The sequence below is a fragment of the Nerophis ophidion genome, linkage group LG06 (assembly GCF_033978795.1).
Source record: "Nerophis ophidion isolate RoL-2023_Sa linkage group LG06, RoL_Noph_v1.0, whole genome shotgun sequence".
NCBI lineage: Eukaryota > Metazoa > Chordata > Actinopteri > Syngnathiformes > Syngnathidae > Nerophis > Nerophis ophidion.
The window spans coordinates 45,365,599-45,380,014 of record NC_084616.1 but is presented as its reverse complement, the minus strand read 5'-3'; the positions used below and the strand labels follow the sequence as shown (position 1 = coordinate 45,380,014).

The 14,416-nt window shown below is 40.7% G+C and overlaps 1 protein-coding gene across 4 annotated transcripts in view; it reads left to right on the top strand.

Annotated features, from left to right (window-relative positions):
* casz1 (castor zinc finger 1) overlaps window positions 1–14,416 on the top strand; it is a 181,905-nt gene that overhangs the window by 140,177 nt on the left and 27,312 nt on the right. For all 4 annotated transcript variants that reach the window (XM_061903882.1, XM_061903880.1, XM_061903881.1 and 1 more), the window contains exons 7-8: window positions 1–5; window positions 2,444–3,312. The exon at window positions 1–5 is cut by the window's left edge and continues 168 nt beyond it. In XM_061903882.1, coding sequence (XP_061759866.1) covers window positions 1–5; window positions 2,444–3,312 — 874 coding nt within the window. The remainder of the gene's footprint in view (window positions 6–2,443; window positions 3,313–14,416) is intronic.

The following is a 14,416-nucleotide window of genomic DNA, read 5'->3' as shown; positions in this document are numbered from 1 at the left end:
TGCAGGTAAAGTTCTGGGAAAAAATAACATTTTTTTTCTTTACATTTCCATTTCCATTTCAGAAGCAGAAAGTTATGTTATTACGTGCATCAAGCATTTTTTTTTAAGTCTCCAAGCTGTGGCTGCTGTGGCTGATGTTTTTGTTTTTTTATGGAAAATGTGACTGTTACATTATTCTCCAGAAATTCATGGGTGAACAAGATTTTGCTAAGAGCTCATTTCCACCTCAGTCCTACATTTAACACCACCCGACATACAATATACAGAAGAGAAACCAAACGACACAACTAGTGAAGTGAAGTGAATTATATTTCTCTAGTGACTCAAAGCACTTTACATAGTGAAACCCAATATCTAAGTTACATTTAAACCAGTGTGGGGGGCACTGGGAGCAGGTGGGTAAAGTGTCTTGCCCAAGGACACAACAGCAGTGACTAGGATGGCGTAAGCGGGGATCGAACCTGAAAACCTCAAGTTGCTGGCACGGCCACTCTACCAACCGAGCTCCTAAACTAAAAGCAGTACAATGACGGCTTATAAAATGGACACATATCGTCTTAAAAACAATACAACACAAAACAGTAACATATACTGTGTACAAAAAAACACACACATCACACACAAGCCCTCACACATCTGTAAACCTCATCTTACAATCACCCCTTAATTAAAAAGTCACCCTCAGGAGACAAATGCTCATTTATAAAATGCATATGCTGGAAAGTGTAAGTCATAAAATGCATGGGCAAATCAGCCTACAATTCCGAAAATGCCCAATATAATATAATATTCAAGTTTAAAATCTATAGTGACGCCAAGGCTGGTGACTTTGACAATAGACAGTTATGATGTGCAGTTTATAGAGTGCATGCTCAAAACCTATAATTTACACAGTCACTCAATGAATACATGAGTTTAAAAGCCATACCAAACTACATACTGTATGCTATGTACTGAATATCTTATATAAATTATTGCTGTCAAATGATAGTTTTGTATTATTTTATTTTTAAAACATTCATATTAAAACACTTTTGAATGTGGATTAATCATGTTTAATCACAGGTTATTTTACTTGCTTGTATAATTAAAATAAAAATAAAAAAAACAACAATATTCGGACACAAATCCAATTTTATTGTCAAAATAAATGATAAATGGGTTGTACTTGTATAGCGCTTTTCTACCTTCAAGGTACTCAAAGCGCTTTGACACTACTTCCACATTCACCCATTCACACACACATTCACACACTGATGGAGGGAGTTGCCATGCAAGGCGCTAACCAGCACCCATCAGGAGCAAGGGTGAAGTGTCTTGCTCAGGACACAACGGACGTGGCGGGGTTGGTACTAGGTGGGGATTGAACCAGGGACCCTCGGGTTGCGCACGGCCACTCTTCCACTGCGCCACGCCAAAATGCCATGCAGGAACTTTTTTTTAAATTGTTTTTACTTCAATTCACATAACACTCACCAACAGTCATTACCTAAATTCCCGTCACGGTGAAATTTGCCAGTGAGCACACCAGTCGGAGTTTCGTCACTCATACTTGCACTGACCAATGCATTGACCTGATCACTCACCCTATAACTACATGCGCCGCTTTTCAAAAAAACATCCGTGTTAATGTGAAAGCAGTCAAAATTAATTGTTTGATTACCGTATTTTCGGAGTATAAGTCGCTCCGGAGTATAAGTCGCACCTGCCGAAAATGCATAATAAAGAAGGAAAAAAACATATATAAGTCACACTGGAGTACGAGTCGCTTTTTGGGGGGAAATTTATTTGATAAAACCCAACACCAAGAATAGACATTTGAAAGGCAATGTAAAATAAATAAAGAATAGTGAACAACAGGCTGAATAAGTGTACGTTATATGACGCAAAGGAAGGTGCCTGGTAGCATATTATGGTAAGAGTCATTCAAAAAACTATAACATATAGAACATGCTGTACGTTTACCAAACAATCTGTCACTCCTAATCGCTAATTCCCATGAAATATTATACGTCTAGTCTCTTACGTGAATGAGCTAAATAATATTATTTGATATTTTACAGTAATGTGTTCATAATTTCACACATAAATCGCTCCAGAGTATAAGTCGCACCCCTGGCCAAACTATGAAAAAAACTGTGACTTATAGTCCGAAAAATACGGTAATCTGCATGTATTCAACATTAATGCAATATTTTTTGTGATTAATCACAAGTTTACTTTTTTTTTTTGGCAAGAAACCAAAAATAATTGTAATTTGTTCGATTTATCACCCCTCTGTTGTCAAATATTTGACTTAAGTGCACACCCAAAGCACACTGGTGCACCGAGGCATCCGTGTAGCAGAAAATCTCTTTATGCAGCCCTTTGGGACACTCGTGATATAGGTCATTATAAGTAAACTTTGATTAATTGATTGATTGATGTTCCGTTCTTTCCTCAGACGCCCCGGCTGCACGTTCACCTTCAAGAACAAGTGTGATATCGAGAAGCACAAAAGCTACCACATCAAGGATGACGCCTATGCCAAAGACGGCTTCAAGAAGTTCTACAAGTACGAGGAGTGCAAGTACGAGGGCTGCGTGTACAGTAAAGCAACCAACCACTTCCACTGCATCCGCTCGGGCTGCGGCTTCACCTTCACCTCCACCAGCCAGATGACCTCCCACAAGCGCAAACACGAGCGCCGACACATCCGCTCCTCTGGCGTCATTGGTCTCTCTTCCACCTACCTGGTGCCAAAGGACGAGCCGGAGGAATCCAGCAATGACGACCTGATGGACTTCTCGGCCATCAGCAGCAAGAACTCCAGTCTGAGTGCCTCGCCCACCACCCAGCAGTCCACCACTGTATCCCACCTCATGGCCACACCCACTACTGCTGTCTCCTCTTCCATGTCGGCGGGCCTTACCCTTAAGCCCTCGCCCTCGCTACCCAGTGCGGGTCAGCGAATGTCTAACCTGCTGTCACAGACCCTGCCCAGCAACATGCCAGTGGCCCTCGCTCTGTCCAACAGCTCCATGGCTACTTCCAACCCCTTCTTCCCCATCATACCGAGACTGCCTTTCCAGCCTCCTCCACAGGCGGCTGGCCTGGTATCAGCGGTGTCATCTGGGGCCCACTCTATGCCCACCGACTCGCTGACTCAAGGCTGCTCCATGGCAGGGACAGGAGGGCTCGTGCCGTCTACTCCGACCTCTTACGCCACTTCCTCCATTATGGAGAAGATCTCAGCCAGCAGAGGTCTGATATCACCTATGATGGCCAGGCTGGCGGCCGCTGCTCTGAAGCCTTCCAATGTACAAGACACAGGTGGGTCACGCCAACATTAGTTTAGTCTTTATTAGAAGGGACAATGCAGCGAAACATTAAGCTCAAAGACGGATACGTTAAAAGTTAAAGTTAAAGTACCAATGATTGTCACACACATACTAGATGTGGCGAAATTATTCTCTGCATTTGACCCATCACCCTTGATCACCCCCTGGGAAGTGAGGGGAGCAGTGGGCAGCAGCGCCGTGCCCGGGAATCATTTATGGTGATTTAACCCCTAATTCCAACCCCTTAATGCTGAGTGCCAAGCAGGGAGGTAATGGGTCCCATTTTTATAGTCTTTGGTATGACTCGGCCGGGATTTGAACTCACGACCTACCGATCTCAGGGCGGACACTCCAACCACTAGGCCCTGGCTACCTAAATTGAAGGGAAACAAAAATCATACAATAAAATTATGCCAATTAAATCATAACATAGCATTTAATCAAATTAAGAAAAGTCATAAAATGCCCCTTCATGGACACATACTTAATATACAATACAACCACACCTCATTTACATCATCGCACAAAGACAATAGAATAGAATAGATGGAATAGAAAGTACTTTATTGATCCCTGGGGGAAATTCAGCACCACAGTTCGCTCACAATAGACAATAATGATAATAAATAATAGATGACATATATTATATATTGTGTAAATGTGAGTGTGAATGTTGTCTGTTTGTCTGTGTTGGCCCTGCGATGAGGTGGTGACATGTCAAGGGTGTACCCCGCCTTCCGCCCGATTGTAGCTGCGATAGGGGCCAGCGCCCCCCGCAACCCCAAAAGGGAATAAGCGGTAGGAAATGGATGGATCATATAAATATATTCTACATATATTCTACATTTAAGTGCAGTCAAGGAACATATGCATTATACAGTCTGATGGCTGTCGGTATGAAGGACCTCCTGTGTCGTTCCGTGTTGCATTTTGGGTGTCTGAGCCTTCCACTGAACATGCTCATTCTCTCCGCAAGGTCCGGGTGTAGTGGGTGGGAGGTGTTGTCCATGATGGCTAGGAGTTTTGCTAGACTTCTCCTCTCTGACACCACCGCCAGAGATTCTAGCTCCACTCCCACCACGTTACTGGCCTTCTCTACCAACTTGTCCAGTCTGTTTGCATCCCTCACTCTCAGCCACGGCATACAAGAAAGCGCTCGCCACCACCGACTCGTAGAACATCTTCAACATCTTTGTACAGACGTTGAAGGATCCTAGCCTCCTGAGGAAGTAGAGGCGGCTCTGTCCCTTCTTGTAGAGGGCCTCAGCGTGACCGTGACCGTGTGTGCAACTTTGATTGCTTTAAAGCCACTTTTTAACTTCAATTGTAAATGAATAGTAATCTGTTAAACTTTTAAAGTTTTACAGATTAACATTAACAGTTTAACATTGTTTACCCCAAAATGCTTTTATAGTAGTCACCAGTACATAAAAACTTTTGGACACAATAGCAGTCCATTTGTGCATTTCTCACCGAGGCAGTGGTCTTAAACTCAACTTATCTGCGAACCTACGGACAAATCTTGACATTTAAAATTATGAGATAAAATTCTTTAACTCATTTTACCTGGAGCTATAGTAACCTAAGCTAAGCTAGACTTTGGCTATGTTCACACTTTAGGTTGGATGTCAAATTTTTTTTCAAATCCAGTCTTTTGAGTGGCTGTTCAAATTCATAAACAAATGCGAATTCCATTGTGAATGCAATGCACAATAAGTTTCAAGCTATGCAGTGTTTACTGAAGTAAAGATGGCTTCAGCTCTCGTCGATCTCTGTACTAGCGCATTTCTGGCAATTTGAAGGATTGTGTGCCATTAAAGTCAACATTTTCTATACCTACTTATTGCATGTTCAACGTTAAGAAAGAAGAGGACAAATATTTTGGCTCTGACAGTTTTACGGGATAATTTGCTTCGATGTCTGCTTGAAGAGCGTGTTTGTGGTGGGACTTTCTTGTGAGTTCTGAAAACTTTTAATTTTCACCTGTTTTGTGCTGCGCTGCCAACTATTTATTTTATAACCGTCTATTTTGGCGAATTATTACGACGTTTATCGCTTTTTGATGACGTTCTGGACAGATGAATGCGACCTGAGCGCGGGAGCCTTGTCATTGAGGACACATCGCATATATATCCGATTTATTTACACATGCAAAAGAGTCCTGGGTCGGATATGAAAAATTTGGAATTGCACTGTCCACACTGACTTGAGAAAAACGCGATACAGGTCGCATATGGGCAAAAAAATTGGAATTGACTTGCAGTGTGAACAATGCCCTTAAATTACTTGAAAACAATATATAAATATAATTATATTATATTCTGACAATGTTCCACAGCAGATACCGGTAGTTCGATATACTTTAGCTTGCTTACAAGTAGTTGCTCTTTGATTAGGCTTACAGTAACTATGAGAGAACTCATATTGAGCTTGTCAACAGATTAGAAACAAGAGGAGGTCATTGCTCAACATAACAGTCTGACTCACAGCGTCATAAAAAAATAACGCTGTAACCATCACATGCAAGAGGTAGATAACATTGACAGGGCAACTGCTACTACCGGGGGAGGATAATAAACAACTATGTTAACTCTAAACATGGACTTTGAGCAACTATTTACAAAAAAGTGCTGAAAAGCATGTTGGGAGTGATTCCAATTGGTTTCGCAACATTTGTTTTGGAAAAAGTTACATGTTAAAGTATTACTCCCCATAGTAGTGGTTACCCTTTGCAATTTTTGCACTCGCACCGTGATTCTAGTTATTGTTTTTTGTTTTTTAAATGGGATTTCAGATTACTAAGACATGGAGATGATGATGGGTGAAAGACGCCTCAGTATATATATCGACATAGCACTGATACTGTGTTAGTGTCTCATAATGACCACTAAGTCACTGAATACCACCTGCATTTGATTTTTACTTTTTTGGTTATTAAGATCCTCATCAGTTGCTGAAATAGTTGTAGCTAAAGGGACAATCTGTAGAAAATGGATGGATGAATGGATATTCTGCTTTGTGTCTTTGATACACTTTGATACATGTACAACATTAACCTCTTAAGGCCCAAGCTGTTTGTTTACATGCTTCTTTTATTTCTCTTTGCTATTTGGGCTTGTTGGACCCTAATTAGAATAAAAACTAAGAATCATCTTTTGATATGATGTACTTAGTCCATAAGTACACAAACGTCTACTTCATGTGTCATGACATGCTAATTTTTATTTTTACACTTTTTTTCCGAATTCCATTGTATGTTATACTATTCTGACCCACCAAGATAGCAGTATAAATGTCCACATAAGCAGCATAAGACCCCAATTCAGTAGTGTACACAATTTTGGAAATAAGAGCTAAAAGATGCTGTCCACGCATGTCGCCACTAAGTCTTTAGAAGTTTGCAAAAGGGAATACACAAATACTTATACATGACAATAACACCACATTCAAAATAAAACAGCTCCAGACTAATTATATACAATATGTACGATAATGTCGCATTGCACAACAGCCATAAAAACTTTTTTTTCTAAAGTCCAAACCCTACTAAAATGAACAGATTGTTTGCCTACAATAATTTGAAAAGAAAATGATAGTTGTCTGAATTCAAGTAGACACAAAATATTGAGCAAAAAAAATTTAATTAAAATAAAATTAGAATATATATATATATATATATATATATTGAAATATGTATAAAATGAATTATATATAAAATATATAATATATATATATATATATATATATATATATATATATATATATGTATATATATATATATATATATATATGTAAATATATTTTTTATTTTATTTTATTTCTTATTTATTCATTTATTTTAATTATTAGCTATGCAGAAAGTAATGGAAAATGTGCAAGTTTGGTCAATGAGCCAAATTGTAAACAAGAAAAGAGGAACATTTATCTTATTTGGCACTATATAATTAAAAATAACCCCACACTTCAGAATTATCCTTTTTTTGTTTTGTTCCATTTAGATCAATGATGAAGACAAAAACCAATGTCGAACATTGATTAATTTAGTACAAATTGGCAGTTGAGTGCCAAAGGAAACACTTCCTGATAACCACAGTCTGGCGCTTCACAGTCAAATAACACATCAGATGTATCAGTCCCATGTTTTTTTCTTAAAGTGACACCCATGGGGGCATCTTGGAAGACGGTGTCACTCCATGCGTTTCATGATGCATCGATGCTTCAGTATCCTCTGACTCACTACAGGGAGAAGGGACGGGATTAAATCAACTCTGCTTCTTTATATTTGTTTTCGTCCATTTAAATTGCACAGCTTTTTTGTGTGATGTTGCTTAATATAAACGGTTAGGAATGTCGGAAACAATAAAACCATGAGCAAGGCAGAGAAAGTGGCACATTCAGACTCTCCAGTAGCATGTTGCTCTGCTGGGCTCGTTGTGTGTGTTGGTGATAGTAAGCGAGATAACCATAATCCATTTGGAGATAAATGCGTTGACAGAGGAGAGTAGACCCTGTAAAAGTCTTTTACGATGTTTAGCACGCAGGGAGGGCTCCAGGGGCCCGTGTGGAAGGTGGTTCCTCATCACCAGCCCTCTTATCTCTTTTTCTGTCTGCGCCCGTTCCAAGCAGATGGAGGTGGAATCAAATTAAGCCGAGAAAATACAGGAACACAAAAACATGTTATTTTTGGTAACCGCCATGCTAACTGATTTCTGGAGGAAAACAACAGAAACCAGTCGGGCAGAAATGACAGTTCCCAGACTCACACTTGCATGCATGGGCAAAGACACGCCTTTTGAAATTCACACAGTTTTTATTTAGCATAAACAGAATCCATGTTATTTTTTGAGGGGTAATTGCCCTGTTTGTGTTTATCATATTGCGCCTGGTGAAAATTAAGGAAGTTCAAGCATTTAATTCACAGATTTTCAACTAAATTGTTTTGCTGGCCACATTCACAGAAAGCTATGGACTTATTTAGTCTCATATTGTATATCCCAGAAAAACCAACATCTTCTACAGTACACATTAAATTTTTGTCTCTTTATTTTGTCAGAGTAACAGGAGCGCTTTGTTGTTTTAAGGACCTTCTGCAAAAAAAACCTACCGTATTTTCGGGGCTATAGAGCCACACCTACCGAAATTTAGAATAAATACATATATATACATATATTAGCCACAGATCATTTCCCAGTACAAAAGATTTTGTAAATGTGTGGGGTTTTTTGTAACCTTTAATTACCTATAGAGTCCCATTGAGATTAAGAATCTCTTTTTCAAGGGAGTCCTGCACATTCATACACCAGAGTAATTGCCACTGGGGCCAAAGTGGGTAGAATGTCTTGCCCAAGACACAACAGCCATGACTAGGATAGCAGAAGCCGGAAACGAACCTGGAACCCTCAAGTTACTGGCACGGCCGCTGTACTTCCTGCCGCCCCGTTGCACCTCAATAGTTTCCAAACAGTGCCTGTAACAAGGCAGTAAAAAAGCTAATCAAACAAAACAGAAGTCATTGTCGTGGACCCACTATCTGCGGTAGCTAGCGCTCCAATCAGCTAAACAGACTCTATAACGCCATGGTGACATTTTGGTGATTTTACGAAACTGAAACAATACAAAAGAATGCCATTGTCAGTTAATAATACTCACACAGACACTTGTTAGCATATTCGCCAATGCTAACGATGCTATCTTGAGTGCATTACAATAGCTCGTACAAATATATGCATGAAAACATTCCTACAGACCTCACATATGGTACGTTTAATCCCATCCATCCATCCATTTCCTACCGCTTATTCCCTTTTGGGGTTGCGGGGGGCGCTGGTGCCTATCTCAGCTTCAATCGGGCGGAAGGTATTTACACCCTGGGCAAGTCGCCACCTCATTGCAGGGCTGGTATGGTTTAGTAAGTATGAATTGTTATAGTTATACTGTAAAACATACAAACGTTGCTTGCATTTCAGCGGAAACACTATGAAGTAATACTTCCTGTTCAAGGAACAAAACAGGAAGTATATTTTCAACCCGTAGCACCTCTCCTGAGCGGACTTGTCCAAAAGATAGCTAAAAAAAAACCTCACCTTTTCAGCGTCTCTGTTGGTGTTTTATGAAAACTATTTTTTATAAACATCTTGACATCCCAATCGCTGCCGTTGTGTCCTTAGGCAGGACACTTTCACCCTTTCCCCCGGTGCAAGGGTGAAAGTAGGCGCAAACTGGCAGCTTCGCTTCCATCAGTCTACCCCAGGGCAGCTGTGGCTACAAATGTAGCTTACCACCACCAGGTGTGAATGAATGATGGGTTTCCACTTCTCTGTGAGCGCTTTGAGTATCTAATAATAAAAAGCGCAATATTATATTATTATATTATATTATCCTTATTATAATACAAAACAATATGGCCGTTAGCAAATAAATATACATGAATCAGCCGCACTGTTTCATAAGTTGCGGGATTCAAAGCTTGCAAAAAAGTATCTGCTTATAGTCCGGAAAAGACGGTAGTCAAAGATCATCTCTATGACAGCACTCTAATGTTCTAAGAATCGGCTGCAAGAATTTGAACAAATGGCTACTGGCTGCATCTGAAGTAAACAACCTACAGCAAGACCTTAATGACCTAATTCACATTACGAAAAAATGTTGTAACTGCCAAAACGGAGAGGACTTAAAGCGGTGCCTAGAGGACCGCCTCAGTTATGGAAATATACAAGTTTGGACCCCAGTTTTCTATGTCAGCTAACAAAGATAAAATGTCAACGGAAGGATCTGTTAATGTGTTTAAAGGGGAACATTATCACCAGACCTATGTAAGCGTCAATATATACCTTGATGTTGCAGAAAAAAGACCATATGTTTTTTTAACCGATTTCCAAACTCTAAAAGGGTGAATTTGGCGAACTAAACGCCTTTCAATTGTTTGCTGTCGGAGCGATGACCTTTCACCCGTGACGTCACAATGGGAAGCAATCCACCATTTTCTCAAACACATTACACACACCAAGTCAAATTAGCTCTGTTATTTTACATTTTTTCGACTGTTTTGCAGTACCTTGGAGACATCATGCCTCGTCGGTGTGTTGTCGGAGGGTGTAACAACACTATCAGGGACGGATTCAAGTTGATTTACGTGGAGTGTGCATCGATTAGCACGGCAAGCTATCGATGCTAACATGCTATTTAGGCTAACTGCATGTACATATTGCATCGTTATGCCTCATTTGTAGGTATATTTGCATCCACCCTTTCCCTTCACCCTCATTTAATGCCAAACAAACACATACAATTCGGCGTATTTAAGTTGCACCGGTGTCAAAAGATGCGAAAGTCCCTCGTTCGGTCCGCACATTTTACCGGCGATGCTACGACAGACATGGCACAGAGAAGTGTGGTCCAAGTTCCTCCATACAACGTGAGCACCTTTGTGGTTTTAGGGATTTGGTGCAAAAAATGTTTGTCCCTCAAGTTTTGAACAGAACTTGGGCAGGATTTAGCCGCCAGTTGAGTAGCCCTGTTTGAATTGATAGTTCCCAGCAGAGTCTAAAATGCTCCCATATGGGACCCCCTGAGATGAGCGGGAGCAGGTGGGATGCAGATTGAACAAGGGAGAGAGCTCCTCCGGATGTTGGGACTCGGAAGGATTACAATTCCTGGTGGCCTTCCAGGACCCTGGGAGAGCTCTGGGGGTAGAGGGTGGTTGGAGGCTGAGCCCAGCCCAGGCTGTCAGGCTGGGCTCCACCTCTGTGCTTCCAGCAGGTAGTCACACTTGCTGGGAAGGGGCCCCCTGTTAAGGGCGGGGCCTACACAGATGGCGTCTTCACCATTGAGAGGCCCCGGCTCAGATCTTTGCTTTTTGAAAAGAACTCCCACGTGTAACGTACATTTAACATATCGTATGCTGAGTGCAGACACAGGATGAGCTGTGGTTTTTATTTCTCGTTGTTTCATCGATGTGTGCACAGGACATTTAAGGCTATAAGGTAGGAGAGGAAGTGGTTTTTGCTGCTCAGTCAAAAAACTAAATGCTCTTTGTGGCTATTTTCATTGACACTTTTTTCTATTACTGTGAGTTGTGCTCATTTTTATTTTTTTCTTTCACTTTCCCTGTTTTTAATTAATGTTTCTCTCTAATTTACCCCTACGTGTTTTTGCCCAGAGATTCAAGCATATGAAAGGTTTACTAATTAGACACGCAGTACAAATGATCTTCCGCAAGCTCTGTATCTTATCCCCAGCAATTACATGAGGGCGACATTATTCTTGGATCATTTCCAGAAAGAAGCTGCTTTGAGTCAAACTCATTTGTACTCCCTCTTTGGGTAGGGGGGAGAAAGAAGAAAGAAAGAAAAAAAGAAACGTGCACATTATTCCACTCTCCACACATTTTGAAAGCATTCTTTAATGTATCTGCTGTATCAAATGGGGGTACGCGTACCCCTGGGGGTACTTGAAGGTATGCCAACGGGTACGTGAGATTTTTTTTAAATATTCTAAAAGTAGCAACAGTTCAAAAATCCTTCATAAATATATTTATTGAATAATACTTCAACAAAATATGAACATAAGTTCATAAACTGTGAAAAGAAATGAAATAATGCAATATTCAGTGTTGACAGCTAGATTTTTTTGTGGACATGTATCATAAATATTGTGAAGAAATGTTTAGAATTAAGTTCATGAATCCAGATGGATCTCTATTACAATCCCCAAACAGGGAACTTTGAAGGCCTAATGAAATGAGATTTTCTTATTTAAACGGGGATAGCAGGTCCATTCTATGTGTCATACTTGATCATTTCGCGATATTGCCATATTTTTGGTGAAAGGATTTAGTAGAGAACATCCACGATAAAGTTTGCAACTGGAGAAAAGCCCTGCCACTACCAAAAATCGCAGACGATGACGTCACATGTTGATGGCTCCTCATATGTTCACATTGATTTTAATGGGAGCCTCCAACAAAAACAGCTATCCGAGAAAACGACAATTTCCCCATTAATTTGAGCGAGGATGAAAGATTCGTATTTGAGGATATTGATAGCGACGGACTAGAAAAAAAAACGCTATTGCAATCGCTTTGCATTGAGACGGATTCATATGTTTTTAGAGACATTTACTAGGATAATTCTGGGAAATCCCTTATCTTTCTATTGTGTTGCTAGTGTTTTAGTGAGTTTAACAGTACCTGATAGTCGGAAGTGTACGTCCACGGCCGGGTGTTGACGCCAGTGTCTCAGGGGAGTTGACGGCAGCTGTACGGGAGGCAGAAGCTCAGCTGATATCCGGTAAGAGGCGACTTTTTAACCACAATTTTCTCACCGAAACCTGCTGGTTGACATGTAGTCGGGATCAATGTCTGCTGTGATCCATACTAAAGTTTCACCTCCGTGAATTTTAAATAAGGAATCACCGTGTTTTTGTGTGGCTAAAGGCTAAAGCTTCCCAACTCCGTCTTTCTACTTAGACTTTTCCAATATTAATTGAACAAATAGCTAAATATTCAGCAACACAGATGTCCAAAATACTGTGTAATTATGCCGTTAAAGCAGACGACTTTTAGCTGTGTGTGTACGCAGCACTCATATTCATAACAGCCCATGAGGTCACGCGTACACGTCATCATTACGCGACGTTTTCAAGAAAAAAGTCCCGGGAAATTTAAAATTGCAATTTAGTAAACTAAAAAGGCTGTATTGGCATGTGTTGCAATGTTAATATTTCATCATTGATATATAAACTATCAGACTGCGTGGTGGGTAGTAGTGATGATTACTTCTGTGTGAGAAATATGTATTTATAATTGAAACACAACAAGTTTTTAGTTATTTTTATAACTTTTTTTCCAAATAGTTCAAGTAAGACCACTACAAATGAGCAATATTTTGCACTGTTATACAAAGTGTACAATTTAGTAAATCAAAAAAGTGATGACATTGTGCTGTATTTTACTTCTTTATCTCTTTTTTTCAACCAAAAATGCTTTGCTCTGATTAGGGGGTACTTGAATTAAAAAAATGTTCACACTGAAAAAAGGTTGAGAGCCACTGCTCGAGTGACTCAAAGCGCATTTACATTGTGAAACCCAATACCTAAGTTACATTTTTAAACCAGTGTGGGTGGTTGAAGTGTCTTGCCCATGGACACAACAGCGGTGACTGGGATGGCGGAAGCGGGGATCGAACCTGGAACCCTCAAGTTGCTGGCACTCTCCCAACCGAGCAATACCGGGTTGATCCTCCATAGTCTCCTATCATTTCGGATGATTTAATTGTCACTGACACGGCTGGCTGGTTCATTTTGGCCGTGGTGGGATCAAGTTGGGGGTAGGGACGACTAGACGGTGACCTCAAAGTAGATGTACAATTAAGATTGTATTGGTCTGCCCCGTCTCCTGCACCAACAAAGCCCTCCAACCACAGCCATGGCCAACATTGACACTTGCCCGTCTCCCAGCTTTTAGCTGACAAGGCCCAAGACTGGCCTTTCTACTTCTATTCTGCCTGATATGTCTGTAGGTCATCTTGTAAGGGAGGGTTGCGTTCCCCCCGCTCACGTACGTTTGTCTTGTTTTTCTCCCCAGTAGTAAAAAAAAAAAAGCCCATTGGCTGCACCAGGATGAGGGTTAAGGGCACACACTTGGCTGCCCATGACCTTGCCTGTCACAATCCTTCAACACAAGCCCCCAATTCCTTAACACGTTCTTCATCGTATCAAACCCTGCTGGTGTTCTTCAGTTTGTGGTGGCTGCAACAAGGGGCATAAGGGGTATGCTGGGGTCCCCCCACTTATATGTCCCAAAAGACTTGGCTTCTCGACATTGCCCCGGGACAAATTAATATTTCAACCCTTTGGGGATTGAAGGAGAGAGAGTTCACCTTCCTGTCAGCAATTCTACCCCATAGTGTCCCCCCTGGTCTTTGTTTGTAGGGGAATATTTGTGCTATTTACTAGAAAGCAGGCATTTATTTTTGTTTTTCCACGGATAAATCTCACGCGCACAAACACACACACACACATAAACACACCCTCACACTCACTTAGACTCAATCCACACAAGGTACACTACTTGTTATCTTATATTTTCTCTATACTAT